General features: G+C 44.6%; 1 protein-coding gene across 1 annotated transcript in view; it reads left to right on the top strand.

Annotated features, from left to right (window-relative positions):
* Positions 1-20,736, top strand: part of LOC309601636 (unconventional myosin-Vb-like) — a gene marked incomplete at both ends in the record, with an annotated part of 157,041 nt that overhangs the window by 113,565 nt on the left and 22,740 nt on the right. The window contains 6 exons of the mRNA XM_082334789.1: positions 4,463-4,702; positions 9,363-9,447; positions 10,840-10,988; positions 11,895-12,014; positions 13,155-13,292; positions 16,520-16,582. Coding sequence (XP_082190915.1) covers positions 4,463-4,702; positions 9,363-9,447; positions 10,840-10,988; positions 11,895-12,014; positions 13,155-13,292; positions 16,520-16,582 — 795 coding nt within the window. The remainder of the gene's footprint in view (positions 1-4,462; positions 4,703-9,362; positions 9,448-10,839; positions 10,989-11,894; positions 12,015-13,154; positions 13,293-16,519; positions 16,583-20,736) is intronic.

Raw genomic sequence — 20,736 nt, 5'->3', positions numbered from 1 at the left:
AGATCCCTATGTCAAAGAGGCTTTGGCCATTACGCTTTCTGCTTTGCAAGCACTAAGGATGCAGAGCCTCTGCCACAGTCCGCTGTACTGAACCATCTGTCTTGTGAGTCACATTACCTGGAAGGTAAAAGGTAAATTGGATAAATACTCACTTTGCAAAGTAGTTTGAGCGTGTAGGTGTAGGTGATAGATGCCTGTGTGGATGGCTTGATGGTCTTACTGTGACTGCTTGGTCACAGAGAGGTCTTCATCAAGTGTCATTAATGAGCTGCAAAATAGTTGTTTGATTAAACATGTAGAAGGAGGGTTTTCCCACTTACTAACGCGAGTGTGCAAGTTACTCTGATAAATACCCTCTACGTTGCTTCCAATGCTGTACAAGGACTTTAGGGAGGAATATAAGAAATACTGAGTAGACCCAGTTGCGTCTACTCATTTCAGTGGGGAAATGCATATCCACCTATATCCTTAAACTGTCCTTTTGCAGGCAGGAGAAACATTCTCTATAAGTCAGGATACCTACGTATTTGTAGCACCAGTTATTAGCAATTGCAGTTTATCATTCTCTTTGGGATGTTGTCAGGAGCCCTTATACATCACACGCGGTTTCCTCGCAGCCTTCAGTCTCTCCCATCCCTGCATGACACGAGAGGTCCTGCCATGAAGAAGATGAGAAGTGACTGCATTGGCTCAGACACTGCCGAGTCAAGACACCCGGGGATTTGCATTACTACTGGCCACTTTCATTGCTGTATTAATTGGCTGCAAAGCGTGCACCGCGGTAGAGTCTGACTTTTAAACCGTGGTGTTTAATTTTAAAATGCTTTCTTGCATGCTTAGATTTTGCAGACCAACCGTAGCTTAGGAACGGAGAACCTTAGCCATAAGGTTTTCTATGTATTTATATATGAGAAACCTGTTTGATGTGACCCTTCATCTGGAGGGTAGTTGGTGGAATTAATGAGGACGAGTCATTTCAGGTCCATGTATTTGGGCTGAACTCGTGCAATGAGTGTGAACGTCTGTGCTAGGTCTGCTGGACTTGGCGGTGGAGCAACAGTATTGAATTTTTTTTTTTTTTTACAATTCCTTGCCATTTACTGCTAGGAAAAGTGTGGGGGTGGAACAATAAAGAAAAAAACAATCTTTGGTAAACGTTGGCTTTGCTGTCGTGGATTATGAAAGCAGAAGAAGCTGCTACTTTGGGGAAGGAGACGTGGAGAGCTTTTAAGTAGGCAGAAATAACGGGCCGGAGCTCGCCTTGATCGCCCTCGGTCTCTGCGCAGACCGTTTTGAAGGAGTTACTTTGCTTTCTGTGTAACTTGTGCAGGAAAGGATCGCTGCTCGGTATTATTTGTGGTAGTCTGTCCAGTGAGCTAATTTTAGCCACCGTTTCAGGACTGAGAGGTTTCCCTGGGATGCTCTGGATGTGCTAATGAGCACCGTTGCAGTGGACTTTCTTTTCAATGCACTGGATTTTTTTCTGGCAGCAGTGAGTTTGTTGCCTCATATTTTCCTGGAAGTGTCTTGATGTCAGTCCTTGCTAATCTATAAACATGACCTTTTAAAATGCCAATTAACTTTTTAAGGGGAAAAAAAAATTGCAGGTAACCCTAGAGAGCTGCAGTTGTATCGTTTTCTGACTAGCCGTGGAAGAACATGTTTCCATTTCTGCTACTTTAGCTCATGCATGAACAGAGAGATGCAATACTCCGTGTGCCCCCGAGGAAGAGATCTTCCTTTGAAAATGTTAAAACCCGTTATCGTATGTCAGCCTCAGCTCGCATGCTCTAGCATCCGTAACTGGGCCTATTTAATTCAGTTGCTAAATCAGGTGAGGGATTTTTTGCACACACAAGAAAGTTTTCAGTCTGTTTTGCTGTGAAATATCTGCACTGGACCACTTTTTTCTATCCACATTGGACTCCTTTCTTTTTTTTTTTTTTTTTTTTTTGTGCTTTTCAGTTAAGTGAGGTTTTTTTAGATGCGTATGTTGTAGCTGCCTGAGACGCTTTTAAGGCTGTTACCAAATTCAGTGTGATGTGTTCCTGCAGCCAATATTTAGGCTCACAGTGAGCTCCCTACGCTGTTTCTGCAAGCGGCAGTATCTCTGCGAGCATTTATTGTGAATAAAACTAGATTGGGTAACGGTAGTGATAAAGTTGTTGTCTCTGCCGTTTGTAGAAGAATAAACTCTAGATTGGTTCACAGAGCCTGGGGTTGAAACTGGGGCTGTCGCAGCTCTGCTGGGCTGGATAAGGATTTAAAATAAAGCAAGTTCAAGTTTAACAGGGTCTGTTGAGCAATCTCTGGTTGCAGTGAGGACCAGCTGTTTCGCTACGGGACAGTAAATGCTCTCTCATGTCTCTAGTAGCTAGCAACAAGAAAAAGCATTCCTGTGCATTTATCTTATATCTGGATTGAAGTCTCAGTTGGCTGGTGTGTAAAATTGTATACATAAACCTTGGGACACAAAGCCATAAAATGTTGTGTTGGAGAATGAGCAGAGACTGGGGGAAGCCTTTGCAGGTGGGGGAAGCAGCAGTGATTTGTGAACCGGCGTGTTTATTGCCGTTCTCCGTAGGCAAAGCTTTTCTCTCCAAACGTCTCTCTTTGGAAATGGCTTCGGTCATGCAGAAATGTTAATTCCTTAATACCGCACGAACGCTGAACTTTGATGTTCGCTAATAATTCATTACAAAGGAGCAAAGGAAAAAGTGTTCGTGTCCGTCGTTTACTTGTTTTTCCATTTTGAGTTGTGTGTTAATCTTGCTTCGGAGCGCTGAGACTGCAGTGAGAGAGGGGTGCTTTAGGAGATCACCTAGAGAGAGGCCAAAAAGACGATCAGTGTGATGGTGGAAGAAATGATCCTATGGGCCACACTGGGAACCTAGAAGAGACTAATTCGATGTATGGGTGGGGATTTCAGTATCCACCAACTCACCATGCGTTTGTACAGGGGTCTGTTGGGTCTAGAAGAACCTGTGTAGACCAAGAAGATAAAATTCTCTACTTTCATGGTGGTTTTTTTCTTTTCCAGGCTGTAAGGTTCTTTGAAAACTCTGTTGTACAGGAGCTAATGGGAGCCTTTGGCCCTGTTACGGACATCGATCATACTTCTTTGCATTGGAGTTTTTTTTTTTTCTTGCTTACTTGACTCTGGTGAACATCTTAGAGTTGCATCTCAGGATCTGTGACTTTGCACCTTTACTGCTTATCCTGATGAGTCAAAAATTGTGTATCAGGACTTCCCTAGTCCACTGACTTTTTAAAATGATACATTTGCATCTTTTAAGACTTTTGTCTTCTTGTCTTGTTCACCTCAAGCTTTTCTTAGCCTCCACATGAACTAAAAACTTCTGGATGGAAGGAGCAGTTTCTCCTGAGCTGGTGTGACTCCGTTGGTGACTAAAGCTCTGAGAAACAGCAAAAGGCTAAGTTGCAGATTACCAGGACTCTCATCTGGTCTGGACAACAATCTCTTGCCAAATATTTTCCATTTTATATTTGGAAAGACCAAAAGTGATACTTCTGATGCTCAAGTGAAATATCGACCAAAGGCCCATTTAAGAAAGGAAAGCTCTTTGGATCTTTTGTACAGTGAGTGATATGAACCCAGATCTTTAAAGCTGTATTGAAAGCTTTCAAAAAGGAAACTTTAAAAACCAGACCACATTTTAAATTTCAAAACAGTTCTTTTGCTGTCATGATTATCTACTTAGTGTTAGCAAAGCTACATGGCGGATTCTTCACTGAAGCTCTTGGTCTGTTGTGAATTTATTGTTGTTTCTGGGGCTGGCTAATAATGATGATGTTTTATTAGTCACAATATATTTCCCATTGACTTTGATTTGAACCACAAAAATCAAAGCTGCTGACTTTTCAGGTCTCAAAACTTGGGAGCAAATCATTGCTAAGTGCTTTAAAAGAGAAAATCTAAGCAAATAAAAAGATGGATTGAGCCGGCACATGGCTGAAGGTTGGGGTTTAGGGAGCTCTCTGTGCTCAGGGCTGCAGTTACGCTACGGTGCATTGTCACCCTAGGCTCCTGCAGGCATAGGAATCGGGAATAAAAGGATAAACTGCAAACCCAGTATTGCAAACCAAAAAAATTGCAAGCCAGTTGCATTAAGCAATGTTGTTTGGAAGCTGTAATAGAAATGTAGGCTTTTTGGTTTGGTTGCCAGCGCTGTCGCATGTTGTTTGCCTTTGCTTCAAGTATAACATCAATTTAACAAATGCTCGTATAATCATTACCAAAATATTATTGAGTTTTTGTCACAGTTTTGAAATTGTTTTTAGCTTTATGAGCTGTATTAGCATATGCGTGGAAATGTTCATTATTGGAAGTTTGTTACCCACCATGCTCAAGGATTTTTGACGGTTACTTTTGTAGCGCATCAGTGCATGCATTGATCTTGCTCATGGTCCAATTTTCTTCTTTTTGGGATGTTGGCTGCAGAACAAGGAATACAAACTTCTGAACGAGCAACTCTCTACGCTCACATCTGCCCACTCCTCCGAGGTGGAAAAGCTGAAGAAGGAACTGATGCAATATCAGCAGAGCCACCGGGGTGATGGCAACCAGCTTGTCAGCTTGCAAGAAGAGATGCAGCACCTCCAGCTGGAGCTTGAAAAAGCTCACGGTGAGAGGAAGGTCGTGGAAGACAGCTACATCAAGGAGAAAGACCTACTGAGAAAGGTATGTGCATTTGTCACGTCTCATGTTGTGTAGGTGGTCATGTGGGTGAAAGCTTGCTCTTCACAAGTCTGAAGGGGAAAGACTTAATTTCTATTCTTTAATTATAATTTTTTTTTTCTTTTTGTCACTGAATGCCCCTAGAATTTACCTTTTAACCAGGTAATGGGGCAGCAAGGGCAGGTGGACATCCCTGCAGGAGCAGCGACTGTCTCCTATCAGGAGGGTGCCCCGTCTCGATGCCTTTTGCACCGCCAACCATGAAGAAATTCCCCAAACCCAGACCTGTCTGAAATGAGGGCACTTAATAACCAAGGATCTGCCAGAGTTTCGTGTATATACAGTGATTCCTCATGGCGTGTAATGCAAAATATTGGAGAAGGCAGTCGTAGATGCTGTAAATATTAGGAAGATGTCCTTCCTCAGCCCAGCTGGGTATGGGACGCGAGGGCTCGGTTTCTGCCATGCGATCTGTGGCCATCGCAGCTGGTCACAGCGGCTGGTGTTGTAGCTACGTGCAGAGTATGACCTGTGTGGGGACCAACTTCGTCCCTCCCAAGCAGAGGCACTGCTCCAACAGCAGCTAGGCTGGTTGTTACAAGCCTTTATAGGGTTTGGAGCTGCGATGTAGACTAAACCTTTTGATTTTCTTTCCCTCCTTCATGCAAACTCCTACACTTTCTGGATCTCTTGAGGCGAACGTGGCCCAACGCTGCCACCGTTGTACAAGAAAGAGTTCTAGTGGCAGAAGGAGACTTTAAAGTGTAAATTTTTTTTTTTTGCAAATAGTAAAAATGGACATTTTACACTGAATTTCTTTGGTCAGGTTCATTCTGAATAACCTTCACACCCATGCTCCTAACCTGAGGCACTAAGGTATGGGTTCAGACTGCTCAGGTTAAATCCGTGATCTTCCTTCTTCTGCACTGGCAGTTGAAATGGTGTCTTTGATCCTGCTATTGGAAGGAACTTATGGCTTTTCTACTCAATGCATTGCATAGAAAAAGCTATTTTGCAGCTGTTTACTCTAGAATAGCACTTTTTGGGTGACAACCTGAAGATGAGTTGCTTGTGGAGATAAAAAAGGGGGTCTGGGATTAGCTGCATTTTAATTATGGTGAAGGGGTGCCCAGATGAAGCTCTTCTAGGGCACTTCACTCAGCAGCACCTGCCCTGGCCAACCTCCCCTTGTGGGTGAGCCCTCAGATGGTGGGTTTGGGTGAGAAGCTGTCAGGATTGTGTGGGCAGGATAACTTAATCTGAACAACTAGCAGAGCTAAAATGCATTTTTGGGTGTGCTTCTCAAAAGGGAGTTCAGCCTGTATGTGTGTTGTCTCTTGGCTGGACCAAGAGCTGTCAGAAAAGCAGTTACTCCACTCTTTGCGCGTGTATTGCACCCACACAGGGACGTATGGAGTCGGTGCTTTGCTTTTCTCCAGCACCAAATGAGAAGATCCATTTTGGCACGGGGCTCAATTCATTAGCTGGCTGCAGTACAGGCTTTTAGAGCCTGAAAGGATGCTTTATTTTGAAGGTGATGCAGCTGGGGAAAAAACTGCTTCTCTTTGTTCTTGATTGCAAATCCCCTTTGAGCACTCAGAAGAAAGGTTGATTTAATGACTGAAGAAATGCTTTCGAAAAGCATGAAAACAAAGCAAAAGCTTTCCCTTGTTGTAGAATTGCCTACAGCAGAGCAAATACTATGTACTTTACCGTGACAATAAATGGTTTAATTATAAAACATAGCATTTCTACGGAGCAGGCTCCCATTTCTGACATTAGCTTTCAATTGCTCCCTTTGATTCCTCGTCAGTGGGAAGATGGAAAAGACCCGTTTCCCTCCTGGAAACGTTCATTTAGCCAAAACACTTTCCAAGAAAAATTTTGGCAGAGATTTTTGAGTAGTTCTAATAACTATCAAAAGCGTGGGGAGTGTTGTGAAACTGAATTCAGGTGCGAGAAGCGCTTTTCGCCTTCAATAACTAGACTACACCGTGGTTGTGGTGGGATGTCCTCGCTCTGGAGATGATACCCAAAGTCATCAGACACTTCTGAGTGAGAGTGAGGTGACAGCCTTAATTTTATGGACTTGAGCTGGGGTTGCAGCTTCTGCAAATCCATGTTAGTTATGATTTTGTTACTGAAAAAATGTCCTTTAATCTCTTCCTTACAGCTTTTCTCTCCAGCTACTTAATTTTAGAATAACTCTTCTTATTCCATTTGTGATAAAGTTTAAAACATCAGATCTGGTTGAGTACCAACAGCTCTTTTAGGGCTTTCGGTAGCACCTAATCTTCTCACTTGGTGAGTTAGGACGATTTAAAGCCTGGCCAGGACTTCTATTAGGAAAAATCCTAAATGCCGTCATCTTTTCCTCACAAGATTAGGGGAGGACCGGAGCCAGATCTCATGAGCAGGTGGTTCCAGTGTAACACTTAAATAAGGGCTGAAGCCATCACGAGTGCTCACAGCTCAACATCTTCCATAGAAATCCTTCAAAGCAGGTGCTGTTGCCCTTGAAGCACCGTCAAAGATGTTTCCTATAGAAAGATGAGCACGAGGTATAAAAGGTACCAGCGTAGGTACCAGAAATGGGGTTTGTGCTGCTTGGCCGTGGTGTAACCTGCTCCTCTTGCCGCTACCCATGTTTAATGGACTGGTTTCATTCTCATTGCGTTTCTGTAAACACAAATACTGAATTTCAGCTTGTTTCTGTTTCGTATGGAAACAGGAATGCGATAAAGAAGCTCAGTCGTTGAAGATCATATCTTAAAAATATCTATATCCAATCTGGATTAGAAATTTTTAAACCTGGGAATAATTATTGCGGATTCTACCAAACCTTTCAGTTCTAAAATATCCCCCCAGTGCAGCTGAAAATACTCCAAATTTTTGTCTAGTTTTGTTTTCCAACCATCGTAACTTTGTTTTCTGGGCAGAGGAGTTTGTTATCAGCATGCATTAAAGAGCACTAGTGAAATAATCCCGTCGCTCCTAATCTTTTCCCTGTTGGGATAAACGAGTTGAGTTCCTTGCTGTCCCATTGCAGAGCAGGTTTTCCTTCCTTTCTATCACTCTTGTGCCTCTTCTCTAATATTTTTAAGAATTCTTCCTAACTTGAAGACGCTAGTGCTGATCTAATGGCTGCACGTTTGCTCTGACGTTTATTTGAAGTGATGTACAAATGAAGGTATGTAGTTGGTTTTAGTACAGACTATTAAAATTATGGCTCAGGCCAGAGCATTTAAAACACCGGTAGCTCTGTGTACTTTAAATTGTGTTTTCTTCACTTTCTGGTTGTATTTCCAGTGTCCAACTTTCCTACTATGTGTAGAGATGCAGGGGATTATCGTTCTGTGCACGGGATATGACTGCTTCAGTCGTGACTTACAGTAAAATATATGTTGTGCTTTTACCCTCACCATTATTATGTATCTGGCATATGCAGTATTTGATAAAATACCTTGATTTGAGGATGCTTGTGTGGAAGATTGAAGTCTGTGCGAGGAAAGCATGCCAGCTGGGCTGCCTATAAATTGTAGCGAGTGGTGACAGCAAAATTATTATTCTTGGGCACGGAAAACTTTTATTATGGTGTGTACAGTGTTGTTTATCTTTGAGATCCTTCTGCTGTGTGTAGCTGTTTTCTAAGCCATGGCTACAGGATGCAATGGAGCGGGCACAGGGAATGATATTGCGCTGGGATGATGTGACAGTTTGTTCTCCTACCTGACAGCAACAGATTCATCCCGCTTAACCGTAGCAGCATATTTCACTTGATAATGTGATGGTTTTGTGTTTTGAGATAACGCTGTTGAATTGCATCAAAATTCCTGAGGATGAACACAATTACAGGATAGGTTGCTGTCAGCGTCAGTCCAGCCTTGTTGTTGTGACAAGTGGCCTTGCTTCCCTTCGCTTTTAATAAAGAGGTCGTTAAAAAAAGAATACTGTTTTGTAGGATTTAGTTTCTGGTTTCATGAATTTTTGCTAGGCAGTATTTGGTGTTAATATATGCTCCTGTTGTATTTACTAACGGCCCTGGTACACACTGTGCATTGCTGTGCCAGAGGTTCTGTAGTAGTGTGAAGCATTAAAGTGACTATAATCTGATTACATGAAGTGGGTACAATACACATGAAGTTAAAAAAGCCTGAACTATTTAGTATTAGTCTTCCACGGTGCTCACATTAACTGTGTCCGTCTTAACTACTTAAGTGCCACGTTGCCCGAAACCATCAGCAGATTTTTTTTTTCCCCCCAGCAGCAGTCAGTGTTATGACTTGAAGATAGCAACGAAGCCCATTGAGATGTGGAAATAAACCTCTGATTTGCTGACCTGATCACTTGTAAGAGTTTCACTCCTGCAGATCGCGGTCGCCAAGTCCAGTTGCTCAGTATTTTGTAAGCTTCTGCTAAAAACATTAATTTAAGGGAGAAATGCACTCAGGAAAAGAAAAGTTCCTCTCTGTTGTTGCAGTGCAGTTCTCCTACGCTTCAACTCCTGATGTACAAAGGATAACCGGCAAAGCACAAGGGGATAGATCTTTTAAAAAGCAAAGAGAGCCCTAACAAAGCTCCCCGTCTCCAGCCAGGTGAAATGTAATCCCTCTACAGAGGCTCTGACCTGCGGCAAGCAGTAATTCTTTGCCTTGTTTCGTAGCGCATATCCGACCTGGAAGAAGAAAATGCTCTCCTGAAGCAGGAAAAAGAGGAGCTTAACAGCAGGATCCTGTGTCAATCTGAAGGTAAGAAAAAATGCTTATAGTATTGTAATGCCTCCACTAAACGAGAAGCTTAGCTGTTCTCCCCTGAAATCTGTTTTTCCTGAGTGCTTTGTTATTAGCCCCTACCTTGAAAAGCGCTCATCTTCCCGCACCCCTTTCCTGGTGGTTTTTGTTGTTGTTTTCGTTGTGCAGCTCATTCTGTTTGTGCTGTCCTGCTGGTGGATGGCAAGACAGAGGCTGGTTTAATTGGTGAAATATGGAATAAAGTACCCAAAAGGGCTTTTTAGTTCAGTTACGTTTACAGTATTTACTCCGGGTGATGTGGCAGGCAGCGAGGCTCCTAGAGCTGGAAGGTGGAGAATAACAACGTCCCAGGATTGATGAATAAAGGATCCAAGAACAGCACAGTTAACAGCATTGAGCTGTGACAGAGGGTTTCTCTAATGTGACAGGAGTCTGTGAGTGTTTTTTAAAGCAGGGACTTAGATGGGGAGATGAACATAAAGGAAAGCAATCTGGGAAAATCCCAGTATTGAGCTTTTTTCTTTTTTATCATCCTTTTCAGCTTTGATTTTGTTGCAGGATTTACAAAGAGCATCATGCATCATTCTGTCGATGTATCTGTCACTCGTGAAGTACCCCTTGCTCGCAGCCCGATGCGAAATAAAGGAATGAAAATCACATGTTAAAAAGAAACTTGCATCAAATATTTCTTTCTCTCTTATGCGATGCTTTTGGAGCATTGAAGCTTGGGGAAAGCAAGTTCTGTTTGGTGTTCACTGATTTAAAAGGACACGTGGACTATATTTGACTGGTTTCTCAAAGAGGCGAGGGACCGGATTTGCTTCCAAAAGGGAGCTTTTAACAAATAAATGAATTTATTGGATAATTTCAACCGCTGTGGTCTTATCATGGGAAATAGTTGATGATGACATGAGAAAGAGATGCTGCTGTTGATTTGCTCCCATGCCAAATATGGTGGTGGGAAGCAGGCAGAGAAGTCTTTAAATGCAGCGAGTACCACTTCTTAAACATAAATGTATTTCCATACTGTGCTGCTCTTTTCTTAAGTGGGTTTATGGCTGGAGCTGACACAGCTGGGTTAAGCATAATAGATCTGATGGTTTGTAAGGTGCTGGAGATTTTTCTGTAACTCAAATGTTTTTCTGTAACTCAAATGTTCCGCTCTCCGAGCAGAACAACTCAAGCTGTTCCAAATGGCAAGGAGACAGATCTGGATTATAATTATAATTCTCTCTAAATATTAGAGAATGCTTATATGTATTTTAAAGGTTCTCGGCAGGGAGCGTTTTGTTAATTAGTCATTGTTATTGCACATATTTACAAGAAGTTCACTTCAGAGATGAAGATTATAAATTCTTTTCCTTTTATTTTTTTCTCCTTATTTTAAAGATGAATTTGCACGAAACACGGTTGAGGAAAATATCCAGATGAAGAAAGAGCTGGAAGAGGAGAGGTCGCGTTATCAGAACCTGGTAAAAGAGTATTCGAGGCTGGAGCAGAGATATGACAACTTGCGGGATGAACTGACTATTATAAAGGTAACGAAACTGAAATGATCCCTATTCTGTTGTGTCCTGGACACGATGTTGGTGGCTGGATAACATGGCTCACTCATCCTCAAAACACTTAATAGAACTGACGTTATCGTGCAGTTTGTGCTTGATATTTCTAAGACTGAACTTCTACACAGAAGCCAAACCATATGCGTGCCTTGAAAAAGGAGCCTGATCTTTCAGTTAAGATACTTAGAGATATCTGTGAATCTCAGCAAAAGTTGGTTCATGCTTCTTGTTTTGCTTTTTGTTTCATAGAATCATAGAATGATAGAATCGTTAAGGTTGGAAAAGACCCTTAACATCATCGAGTCCAACCGTTAACCCAGCACTGCCAAGTCCACCACTAAACCATGTCCTCCTTCAGTAATGTTCACGTGTAGGTGTTGGATTAAAAAACAAAACCCCCCAAAATCCCAACAACACGGTTTCAAAATTTCAAAAGCCAAAGCTTTTAGGTTCACCTTTGCTAAAGTCTTAGAAGAACTGTTGAAAAGTAGATAATTGTTACAGTGCTGCTGGATTTAGGTGGAAGGTTGAGTGTTTAAAGGGAACCCCAGGCGGTGCTGTGAACAGCATAATCTTGAGCTCAGATTTACATGTTTGTACTTCACAGGCATCTGGTGTCATGAAGAGCCTTTAATTCATGCAGAATTTTTCAGCTGAGCTTCTGTACCACTTCACAATTTTAAACTATTCCCTTGTGTTAATATGAGTGTTATGGCAGGGCCATAAGAACTAGAAAATTAAATTCACTATAAGGTGACAGTCAAGCCTTTTGTAAAGGTAACCTTAATATATAGACATATATTTGCTCTAAGAAACAATGCTTCACGAGGAATCCTTCCTTCAACACTGAATATATTATGTATCTGCATCGCTCCTTGGCAGCAAGCACCGGGGCACAGAAGAAACCCATCCAACCAGAGCAGTCTGGAGTCTGATTCCAATTATCCATCCATATCAACCTCTGAGATAGGAGACACCGAGGATGTCATACAACAAGTGGAGGTACGGTCAATCGGGCAGGCTCGGGGGGAGGAGGGGAGCCCTGCTCTGCAGGGGTGATGGACGTGGGTCTTAGGAATAGGAGGAATGCAGGTTGGACTATAAGGTGTGACGGATGAAATTCATTTCGTGCTGCAGAAATACGTCATTAATTGTGCGAGAGGGATTGCAGGGTTGTGGTTCTATGGCAAGTGCTTACTTGTTTGTGGCACCAGGCTTAAATAGGGCTCTAAAAATAATAAAGCGGTGTCTTTTGGCCATCCCAGCTTAAAGACTGATGAAAATTCATCGAAGTGGTCAGCATTGTTACATGTAGTTATTCCTAGCACCGATGGCAATGACTGTATAGTGATCCTTCTCCGCAAGGATACCGAAGTTCATTACCCCCTTGCCCCCGAGCATTTTCATTCCAATGTGTCTTCACGCGTGCTTTGCTGGCCAGCACAGCCCCTCTCATCAACAGTCTCGTAATGCAGAGAAGAGCAGCCTAAATTATTCCCTGGCTATCAAGAATCGCATGGAAAAGGGAAACGTGTTTTGCTGACGTTTGCTAGAATAGGCTGCTTTTCAAACTCCGCTTTCATGACTCGAGAGCGTGCGTGGATGATGAACGTTCCTAGGATCTGCCACCCCACTGGCAGGACCGTATTTTTTGGTCCCACGTAGCACGCCTGCAGAAACCCCCACTTCCCTTCGCTGGCTGCTGCGTTACGTTGCTTTAATATTTCTGAACTGCTCTGAGAGCATTTGCTGAAGTCAAAGTAATCAGCATTGGCCATGCTTTAATATAAAATATTCCAGGTGAAGCCAATTAAAAAACCAACTAATAAATACTTGGCTAGAAGTGACTCAGTAGGGTATTTTTAATTTTCTTAGCTGTGGCCCCAATCAGCCTGCTTATCTCTTGGGCTGTTAAACATTCAGTGATTTATTAAAATGAGTCGACTGTTTATTGACATTAAAAATAAGTGCTTAAAATGGGGGTCTGGTCTTTGAAAGCACCTGCCTTTCTTGGGATGCTCCTGTTACTGGCTGTGGCTGGGGTCGGTGCTGATGTAACGGTCAGGGCGTATCTGGTACTGTCTGTGGTTATAAAATCTGACTGAGGTCTTCCCCTTTTTCCACTCCCCTGTTTTTCTCCAGGAGGTCGGGATGGAGAAAGCCGCCATGGACATGAGCCTCTTCCTAAAGCTACAGAAGCGAGTGAGGGAGCTCGAGCAGGAGAGGAAGAAGCTGCAAACCCAGCTGGAGAAAAAGGAGCAAGAGAGCAAGAAATCCCAGGTAAGAGATGGCTTTTTCTCGATACTAGTATTTCATGTCGGTAACCGACTTTCCTTGATTGCCTGCGGACACACGATGTAGGAATTGAGGTTTGAGAGTGACAAGTTCAAGTTAAGAGGCAGCAAATCCAGGTGGGAAATGGGGAGAAACTTTTTTGGCAATTGGACACAACTGATTTTTTTTTTCTTTTGTATTTTAAATAAACTGGTTAGATTTAGGACAGTATCTTAAGTATCTTGAAAGCAATGAAATGTAGAATCAATTTTGGCACATTTTATTCTGCATGCACTGATCCCATTTCCTTCTCTCTTGAGAAATGTGAATTGTGGAGTTTTGTTAGCAAAGGTCAGAACAAGGAAGGGTAACATGAGGGCAGGGAGGCCCTGCAGAGGGCCCTGGCCAGGCCGGGTCGATGGGCCCAGGCCACGGGGTGAGGGTCAGCAAGGCTCAGGGCCGGGTCCTGCCCTGGGGGCACAACAACCCCAGGCACCGCTGCAGGCGTGGGGAGGAGCGGCTGGGAGCTGCCCGGCGGGAAAGGGCCTGGGGGTGCTGGTCGACAGCCGCTGGACATGAGCCAGCAGGGTGCCCAGGTGGCCAAGGGGGCCAGTGGCACCCTGGCCTGTATCAGGAACGGTGTGGCCAGCAGGAGCAGGGAGGGGATGGTGCCCCTGCGCTGGGCACTGGTGAGGCCGCCCCTCGAATGCTGTGCTCAGCGCTGGGCCCCGCACCCCAAGGCGGCCATGGAGGGGCTGGAGCGTGGCCAGAGCAGGGCAGCGAGGCTGGGGCAGGGGCTGGAGCACAAGGCTGGGGAGGGGCGGCTGGGGGAGCTGGGGGGGCTCAGCCTGGAGAAGAGGAGGCTGAGGGGAGCCCTCCTCGCTCTCTGCAACGGCCTGAAAGGAGGCTGGAGCCGGGGGGGTCGGTCTCTTCTCCCCAGGAACAAGCGATGGGACGAGAGGGAACGGCCTCAAGCTGCGCCAGGGCAGGTTTGGGTTGGGTATTGGGAAAAACTTCTTCCCCCAAAGGGCTGTCAGGCCCTGGCCCAGGCTGCCCAGGGCAGGGGTTGAGTCCCCATCCCTGGAGGGATTTAAAAGAAGGGCAGATGTGGTGCTTAGGGACATGGTTTATCGGTGGGCTTGGCAGTGCTGGGTTAACGGTTGGACTCGATGATCTTAAAGGTCTTTTCCAACCTGAACACCAGGCTTGTGTCCTCAGTTTGGTTTTGTTATAATCTCTGTGGTTTGTTTTTTTTTCCCTCCCAGTAATGATCATATAGGAATGTAGCTTAAAAAATGGTATGGTAAATCAGAAAGAGCAAGGTAGCTGTTAGAAGAATGGGTTCTTCCTTTCTGTTGCAGTGCAGGGATATTCCTTTGATATATTCTTTCTTCCTTGTGGAAAAATATCTTCCTACAGTTGGGGTTGTTTGCTTGGAAGTAATTAAAAAAAAATTAAAAAATTAAGATTACCGACAGCATAGTGATAACTTAAGAGACAGAAGTCCATCCAGACTTGCAACTGGAATCTGAAAATACAGCTCTCTAGCTGCCAGTGAGCTGATGTTTAGCATGGGGGGCTTTTAATAGAATCATAGAATCACAGAATGCTTTGGGATGGAAGGGACCTTTAAGGGTCATCCAGTCCATCTCCCCTGCCATGAGCAGGGACACCTTCAACCAGATCAGGTTGCTCAGAGCCCCGTCCAGCCTGGCCTTGGATGTTTCCAAGGATGGGGCATCTGCCACCTCTCTGGGCAAAACCCATTCCAGTGTTTCATTACCCTCAGAGTGAAAAATTTCTTCCTTATATCCAGTCTGAATCTCCCCTCTTTTAGTTTAAAACCATCACCCCTTGTCCTGTCGCTACAGGCCCTGCTAAAAAGTCTGTCCCCGTCTTTCTTCTAAGCCCCCTTTAAGTACTGAAAGGCCGCAATCAGGTCTCCCCGCAGCCTTCTCCTCCCCAGGCTGAACCCCCCCAGCTCTCAGCCTGCCCTCACAGCAGAGCTGGGCCACCCTCGGAGCATTTTTGTGGCCTCCCCTGGCCCCGCTCCGGCAGCTCCGTGTCCTTCCCGTGCTGAGGACCCCCGAGCTGGACGTGGGGCTCCAGGGGGTCTCCCCAGAGCGGAGCAGAGGGGCAGAATCCCCTCCCTCGCCCTGCTGCCCACGCTGTGGGGGATGCAGCCCAGGAGACGCTTGGCTTTCTGGGCTGCCAGAGCACATTGCCGGCCCATGGCCAGCTTTTCATCCCCCAGCACCCCCGAGTCCTTCTCGGCAGGGCTACTCTCCATCCCTCCATCCCCCAGCCTGTGCTGATACCGGGGGTTGCCCTGACCCAGGTGCAGGACCTTGCACTTGGCCTTGTTGAACCTCATGAGGTTCACACAGGCCTATTTCTCCAGCCTGCCCAGGTCCCTCTGGATGCCGTCCTGTCCCTCAGGCGGGTCACCTGCACCACTGAGCTCGGTGTCATCGGCAAACTTGCTGAGGGTGCACTCGATCCCACTGTCTGTGTCATTGATGAAGGTGTCTTGCAGATGTCTTGTATACATTTTACCCTGTAACTGAGGCTTTGTGACTTGTACAGAGGCCAGAGTGTGGGAGACGATGCCTGCCATGAAACAGCAGTGCTGTGTGCATGGTGTCGTGAAGCAGTAAAGATGCTCTTCGATAAAATGCTGAGCAAATGCCATCACTCTTGGTTTCATAATTGAAATTTCTGGGGCTGCTGTTGCTTTGTTTGGGAATTTTGTTTATTTCTCTCCGGCCTGAGATGCATTTGGCTGTTGACAAATGCAATAAGAGGCTCAACAAAATCATCAACTGTAATTATTTACGTGCTCCACCAGATATTCTTACAGATCACCTCTAGCAATTTGCAGGAAACACATGAAATAGGAAACTTTCCCAGCCTCTCATCATTGCCGCAGAGGCAAATTGAAAACCTGCTTCCCCACTGCTATGTTGAAGATTGTTCCCCTAATGACTGTCATTGTTCAAAAGCTGCAGTGAGCCACAGTTGTCAAGATATTAATGAGATTAAACCATTTTCTCCTGAAGCAGCCCCTGCCCCACTACGTTTTGTTGTACTCCGTCTAATGGCAATTAATAACATTATTATGGTTGAGCTGCAGCAGGGCTGGCTGTTGATCGAGGCATGCCTAACCATCCTGTGCCATGGGCCAGTTCCTCTGGCTGCTTTTAAATATTAGTTTATCTCTTTAATCCATGCAGGTAATTGAAACGAAGACTGAAGTGACTTCGGACCATGAAGATTTTGCATACAACAGTCTGAAGGTGAGTGAGGAGCTCCTGCTTAGTGCTGTAACCTGTTGCATGGCTCCAACAGCCCAAACAAATTGTCTGAACCTGGTAATAACCCCAAACCTCCTGTAATCGATTCTGACTATTAGAGAGAGCAGTTTGAAAGCTGTAGCTCTCCATCAGCTCCTGGGCCTGGGGTGGGCTCACAGATGTTCTCTCTGGGGCAACATCTGGTCTGCCTGTTTGAGTCTTCCACGGCGGTAACAAGCCCACTTATGGTGAATCAGGGTGCTTTTTCCACTGCACACTTTCCCACTGGGACTTTTTTGGGTTTCCTTTGACATGACACTGCAGGTCTCAGCAGTTTGCACCCAGTAGGGTTGAATTCTTGCAGCTGAAACCCAATGGGTTTCTTGTTCCAGGCTCCAGCTTTGCTTCTTGTCGGCTTTCCTTGCATTCCCAAGGTGCCACTCAGGACAAAACCAAATAAATCTGCTGCGTGCATTGCAGTAATAGCCTCCATCTCCCAGCAGCAGTGCTGGTTGACCATAGTCATCTTGTGTCTTCCCAGCTATTACCCTACCCTGCAATTCTTCTTGTCCCTAAGCTCTAAATCCTCATAGTTCTGCCTCCATCATTTTCTCCCTACAACATATAGAGCAACTGAAGCTTGCTAGGCTCCTGTCGCGGCTTGTGTGGGTTGTGTCCTCCTGCTCTAACTGTACCCAAATGCTCTGGTCTTGACTGTTAGGCCAATTCTTATGTCCTGCTCATCCTCAGAAAACCAGTTTCTAGGATAGGCTCTGTAACGGAATTTTCTTTCAGTGCAGGCCTACATTTCAGATGCTCCTTCTCTCCTTGTCCCCTTAACAAATATTGCAATGCAACTGAGAAATCCAGAGGAACATATGTTACCCGGGATAACATCATACTACGCCACTTGACGGTAGTAATACCAATTTTTGCTGTCCGCATCATGTCCTCAGAAGAATGCAAAAAAGCAGAAATTCAAGATGGAAAGGATGTATGTTCAGCCCTCACTAAGAGCATGCCTCTTAGCAGTAGCTTGTTCTGGCACTTAGTCCATCCAGTTTTTAGTCTCTAAGCATGACATCTGTGTTGCCCAAGTGTCTTCCAGCTGGTTAAACGTGGCTATGGAAGTTTGAAGTTTCTTGACCTTGTAAAGCAAAGTGAAGCTGCAGTTTGGAAGGGAAAAACCCAGCAGATGAGAACCGCCACCTTCTTAAACAGCTTCTGCAGATCTGACTTCTGTGTGAGTGCGCAAATTGTGTTTTCTTCAGGTTTTAACCCAGGAAGTTCAGAATGAAAATGTTAATTTTGGGTTTTCCTACTTTCTACGTTCCTAACGTAATAACATACATAGTCCTACATATCTAACAAACCTTAATAACTCTCTATTAATACCATTTCATAGCAATAGGTAGCACGTGTTACAAAAGAGCAGGGTTCTTTAACCTTTAGCCTACAAGAGGTAGAAAATGAACTTGCAAGGAAACACATCTCGGAGTTCATTTTTAGCGGTGTCGCACTGCAAGAGGTTCTCTTTAAGGATCTCCCGCCCGAGGTTCTTGCTGGAGTTGCAAGAAAATGAGCTGAGGGTTGCAACAAGGACCAGCCAGGTCTACGAGTTTCCTTTAACGCAGTGCAGACCTGCACAGACCAGCTGTAGCACGCGATATTTTGGGTGCTGACACATTGGGTGACTGTCAGTCTAGGAAGAGCTGAGGTCCCTGTGAAAAGCAAGGAGGAATTGCTTCAAACGCCATAGTGAGAGGCAACCCGTAGCCCTAAAGGAAAGGATTTTGCATCCCTATAGGTGGCTTGGCCTGAGAGGAACCATTGAAAAAGAAAGACAAATACAGCTCACTGGTGTTTTCCCCACTTCTGAATATAGGACGCTGCCCGAAGTCTCCATCTGCAATGAAAGAGTGACTTACTGCTGATTTTGAGTGCTGCTTTTCCCTCCTTCCCCCATGACAGCTGTTTCTGTAACTATAACAAAGCTCTTCCTCTCTTCTCTCCACTTCTCCTGCTAATTTGTATCTCAAATATTTATACTATCTCTGGCTCCTTCAAGAATCTTGTGTAATTAGATTTATTTTTCCTTTTTGCCAGCTTAAAAAGTCTTTAACTTGGGAAACGAGGCTGAGCTGTCTAAAAGCTTACACCTAGCAAACTCTTCCTGTGGATGCTCTTGAATGGTCCATGAGATACCAGCTTACGGAGGAGGAAGGGATTTGGGCTTTGATGCACCACTGATGCACTGTCTTTGGGAAACCGAGACTCCTTAGCCAATTTAGAAAGGTTTCAGAAGGTTTTTGAAAGGTGGCTGCAATGAATTTTCAGAAACCAGTATATTTCCCTGAAATGAATATGAATTTTGACCTAGGTGAGGTGTGAAGACTGTTACTGGTGCAGCTGAACAGCTCATCGTGGTGTAGGAGTGTTGAATGGGGGAAGAGATGTTCGGATAAGGTCACGGATGACCCAGGGTATGGTTTGGATAAATATGAGTATAAATATATAAATACAATCAACAGTACAAATGTAAATATAAGTATATGCATTATTTTAAAATAATGCATACAAATAATAGTTTGGGTAAACGTAATAAATACAGTTATTGCTGAAGAGCAGGTTTTGTTGGGGGTTAAGGGTGTTTCTGTTCAGTACTTTGCGACCTGAGTCTTGGCTGCCTTCTGTTCACTTTTGGGTCTCGTTCAAGATATTTTTGAGATGCACAGCCCCTCGAGCAGGACAATATGGGGTGTGGATGTTAGTGGGTGGCCACGCAGCCTTGGGTTTTTCAACCAGCACATGGTCTGCTACTTCCTAAGTGTCTGCTGTCATCCAGCGTTGTGTCTCGGTGTAATTATCCCGTACTGTCACGGCACCCGCGATGGCGGGGGTTTGCCTTTGGGATTAGCTTTTGGTGGGGAGCCTGGTTTTGGTGCGGATTTTGATGGAGGGAAGCGAGCGAGGCACAGTCCTTCTTTAGAGAGGCTCATTTGGATAAGGGTTGGTTGTTTCTTTTTGTAGCACTGCAAAGAAATGTGAGAAGCTTGGGCTCACGCTGATACATTTACAGCAGGCATAAATTATGTGTCCTTTGTTATGGATAAATAGAGTTTTCAGTAGATGTTGTCCCAAAATACGCCCAGCCAGGTGTTTGGTTAGCCATGATGCAGGGCTGGGGGGATGTGAAACATCTCCCTGGTGGGAGACACGTCCCTGAGTCACGCCTGTATAACAAAAAAATTCCCCAGTGAAAAATGTATTTTCCGGCTTGTTTTTTCAGGCTGGGAAAGCGGGAGTGGGAATGAAAGCACCAAGGGGTCCGTGCCCTGACTCGGTGTTCCTAGCAGGAGCACAATGCATAATCTGATTTCTCACTCTTCACGTAGCTGGGATGTTTGTTTCATCCCTTAGACTTGGAAGCTCATCATAAAACGAGCTTCTAGAGGATTTTATTTTCTTTTCCTGTCGGGTACCAGAAATAGAAGAGAGGGCAGATTCCTGGCATGGCAGTGCTAAGCCCCTTCCTAAAAAGCGAGGCTATTTCCATCGCCGTTAGTGCTTGGGTACCCCTTTCACACCTCCGTAACGCTGTACGTGTGGGACAAGTGTGAGTTCAAGTTCAGGATGTTCTGACTGTATAACTTGTCAAATAAATCAGCACTATTAGACTGTGCAGAAGGAAGAGCATTTCTCACAGCGTAAGTAGAAATCTCCCTTTCCACATTCAGACCATTTTATTTTAGCTTCTCTTCTGTCATCACTGATACTAGTGCAAAAAGGGTGTACAGGCCGGGGACGATAGGTGTCTCGCCCATGTCTATGGATATTTTAACATTGCTCCATGCCCAAAATCTACCAAGAAAGGAGTAGGGAATTAATTTAATGGTAAACTCTGAAAGGAGTCCACGGCGTGAGCTCTTGGAGCAGGGTTTTTGGTTATAACTTTCTTTCCTGATCTTCCTGGCTTCGTTTCTAACCAGAGCGCAGCTTGGTACGACCAGTCCCTGGAGTTAGCAGTGTGGCTGACCCATGTAAAAAAAGAAAAGAACAGGAGGAAAAAAAAAAGGAGGGGAAAAAAAAAAAAGAAAAAAAAAAGAAAAGCAGGGGTCTTATCCAGCAAGTAACAAAAATCACAGAAGAGCCATTTG

Source organism: Platalea leucorodia (assembly GCF_965183815.1).
Source record: "Platalea leucorodia genome assembly, chromosome: W".
Classification (NCBI taxonomy): domain Eukaryota; kingdom Metazoa; phylum Chordata; class Aves; order Pelecaniformes; family Threskiornithidae; genus Platalea; species Platalea leucorodia.
Note: the sequence above shows the minus strand (reverse complement) of the source record. Positions and strands in the feature narration are given on the sequence as shown.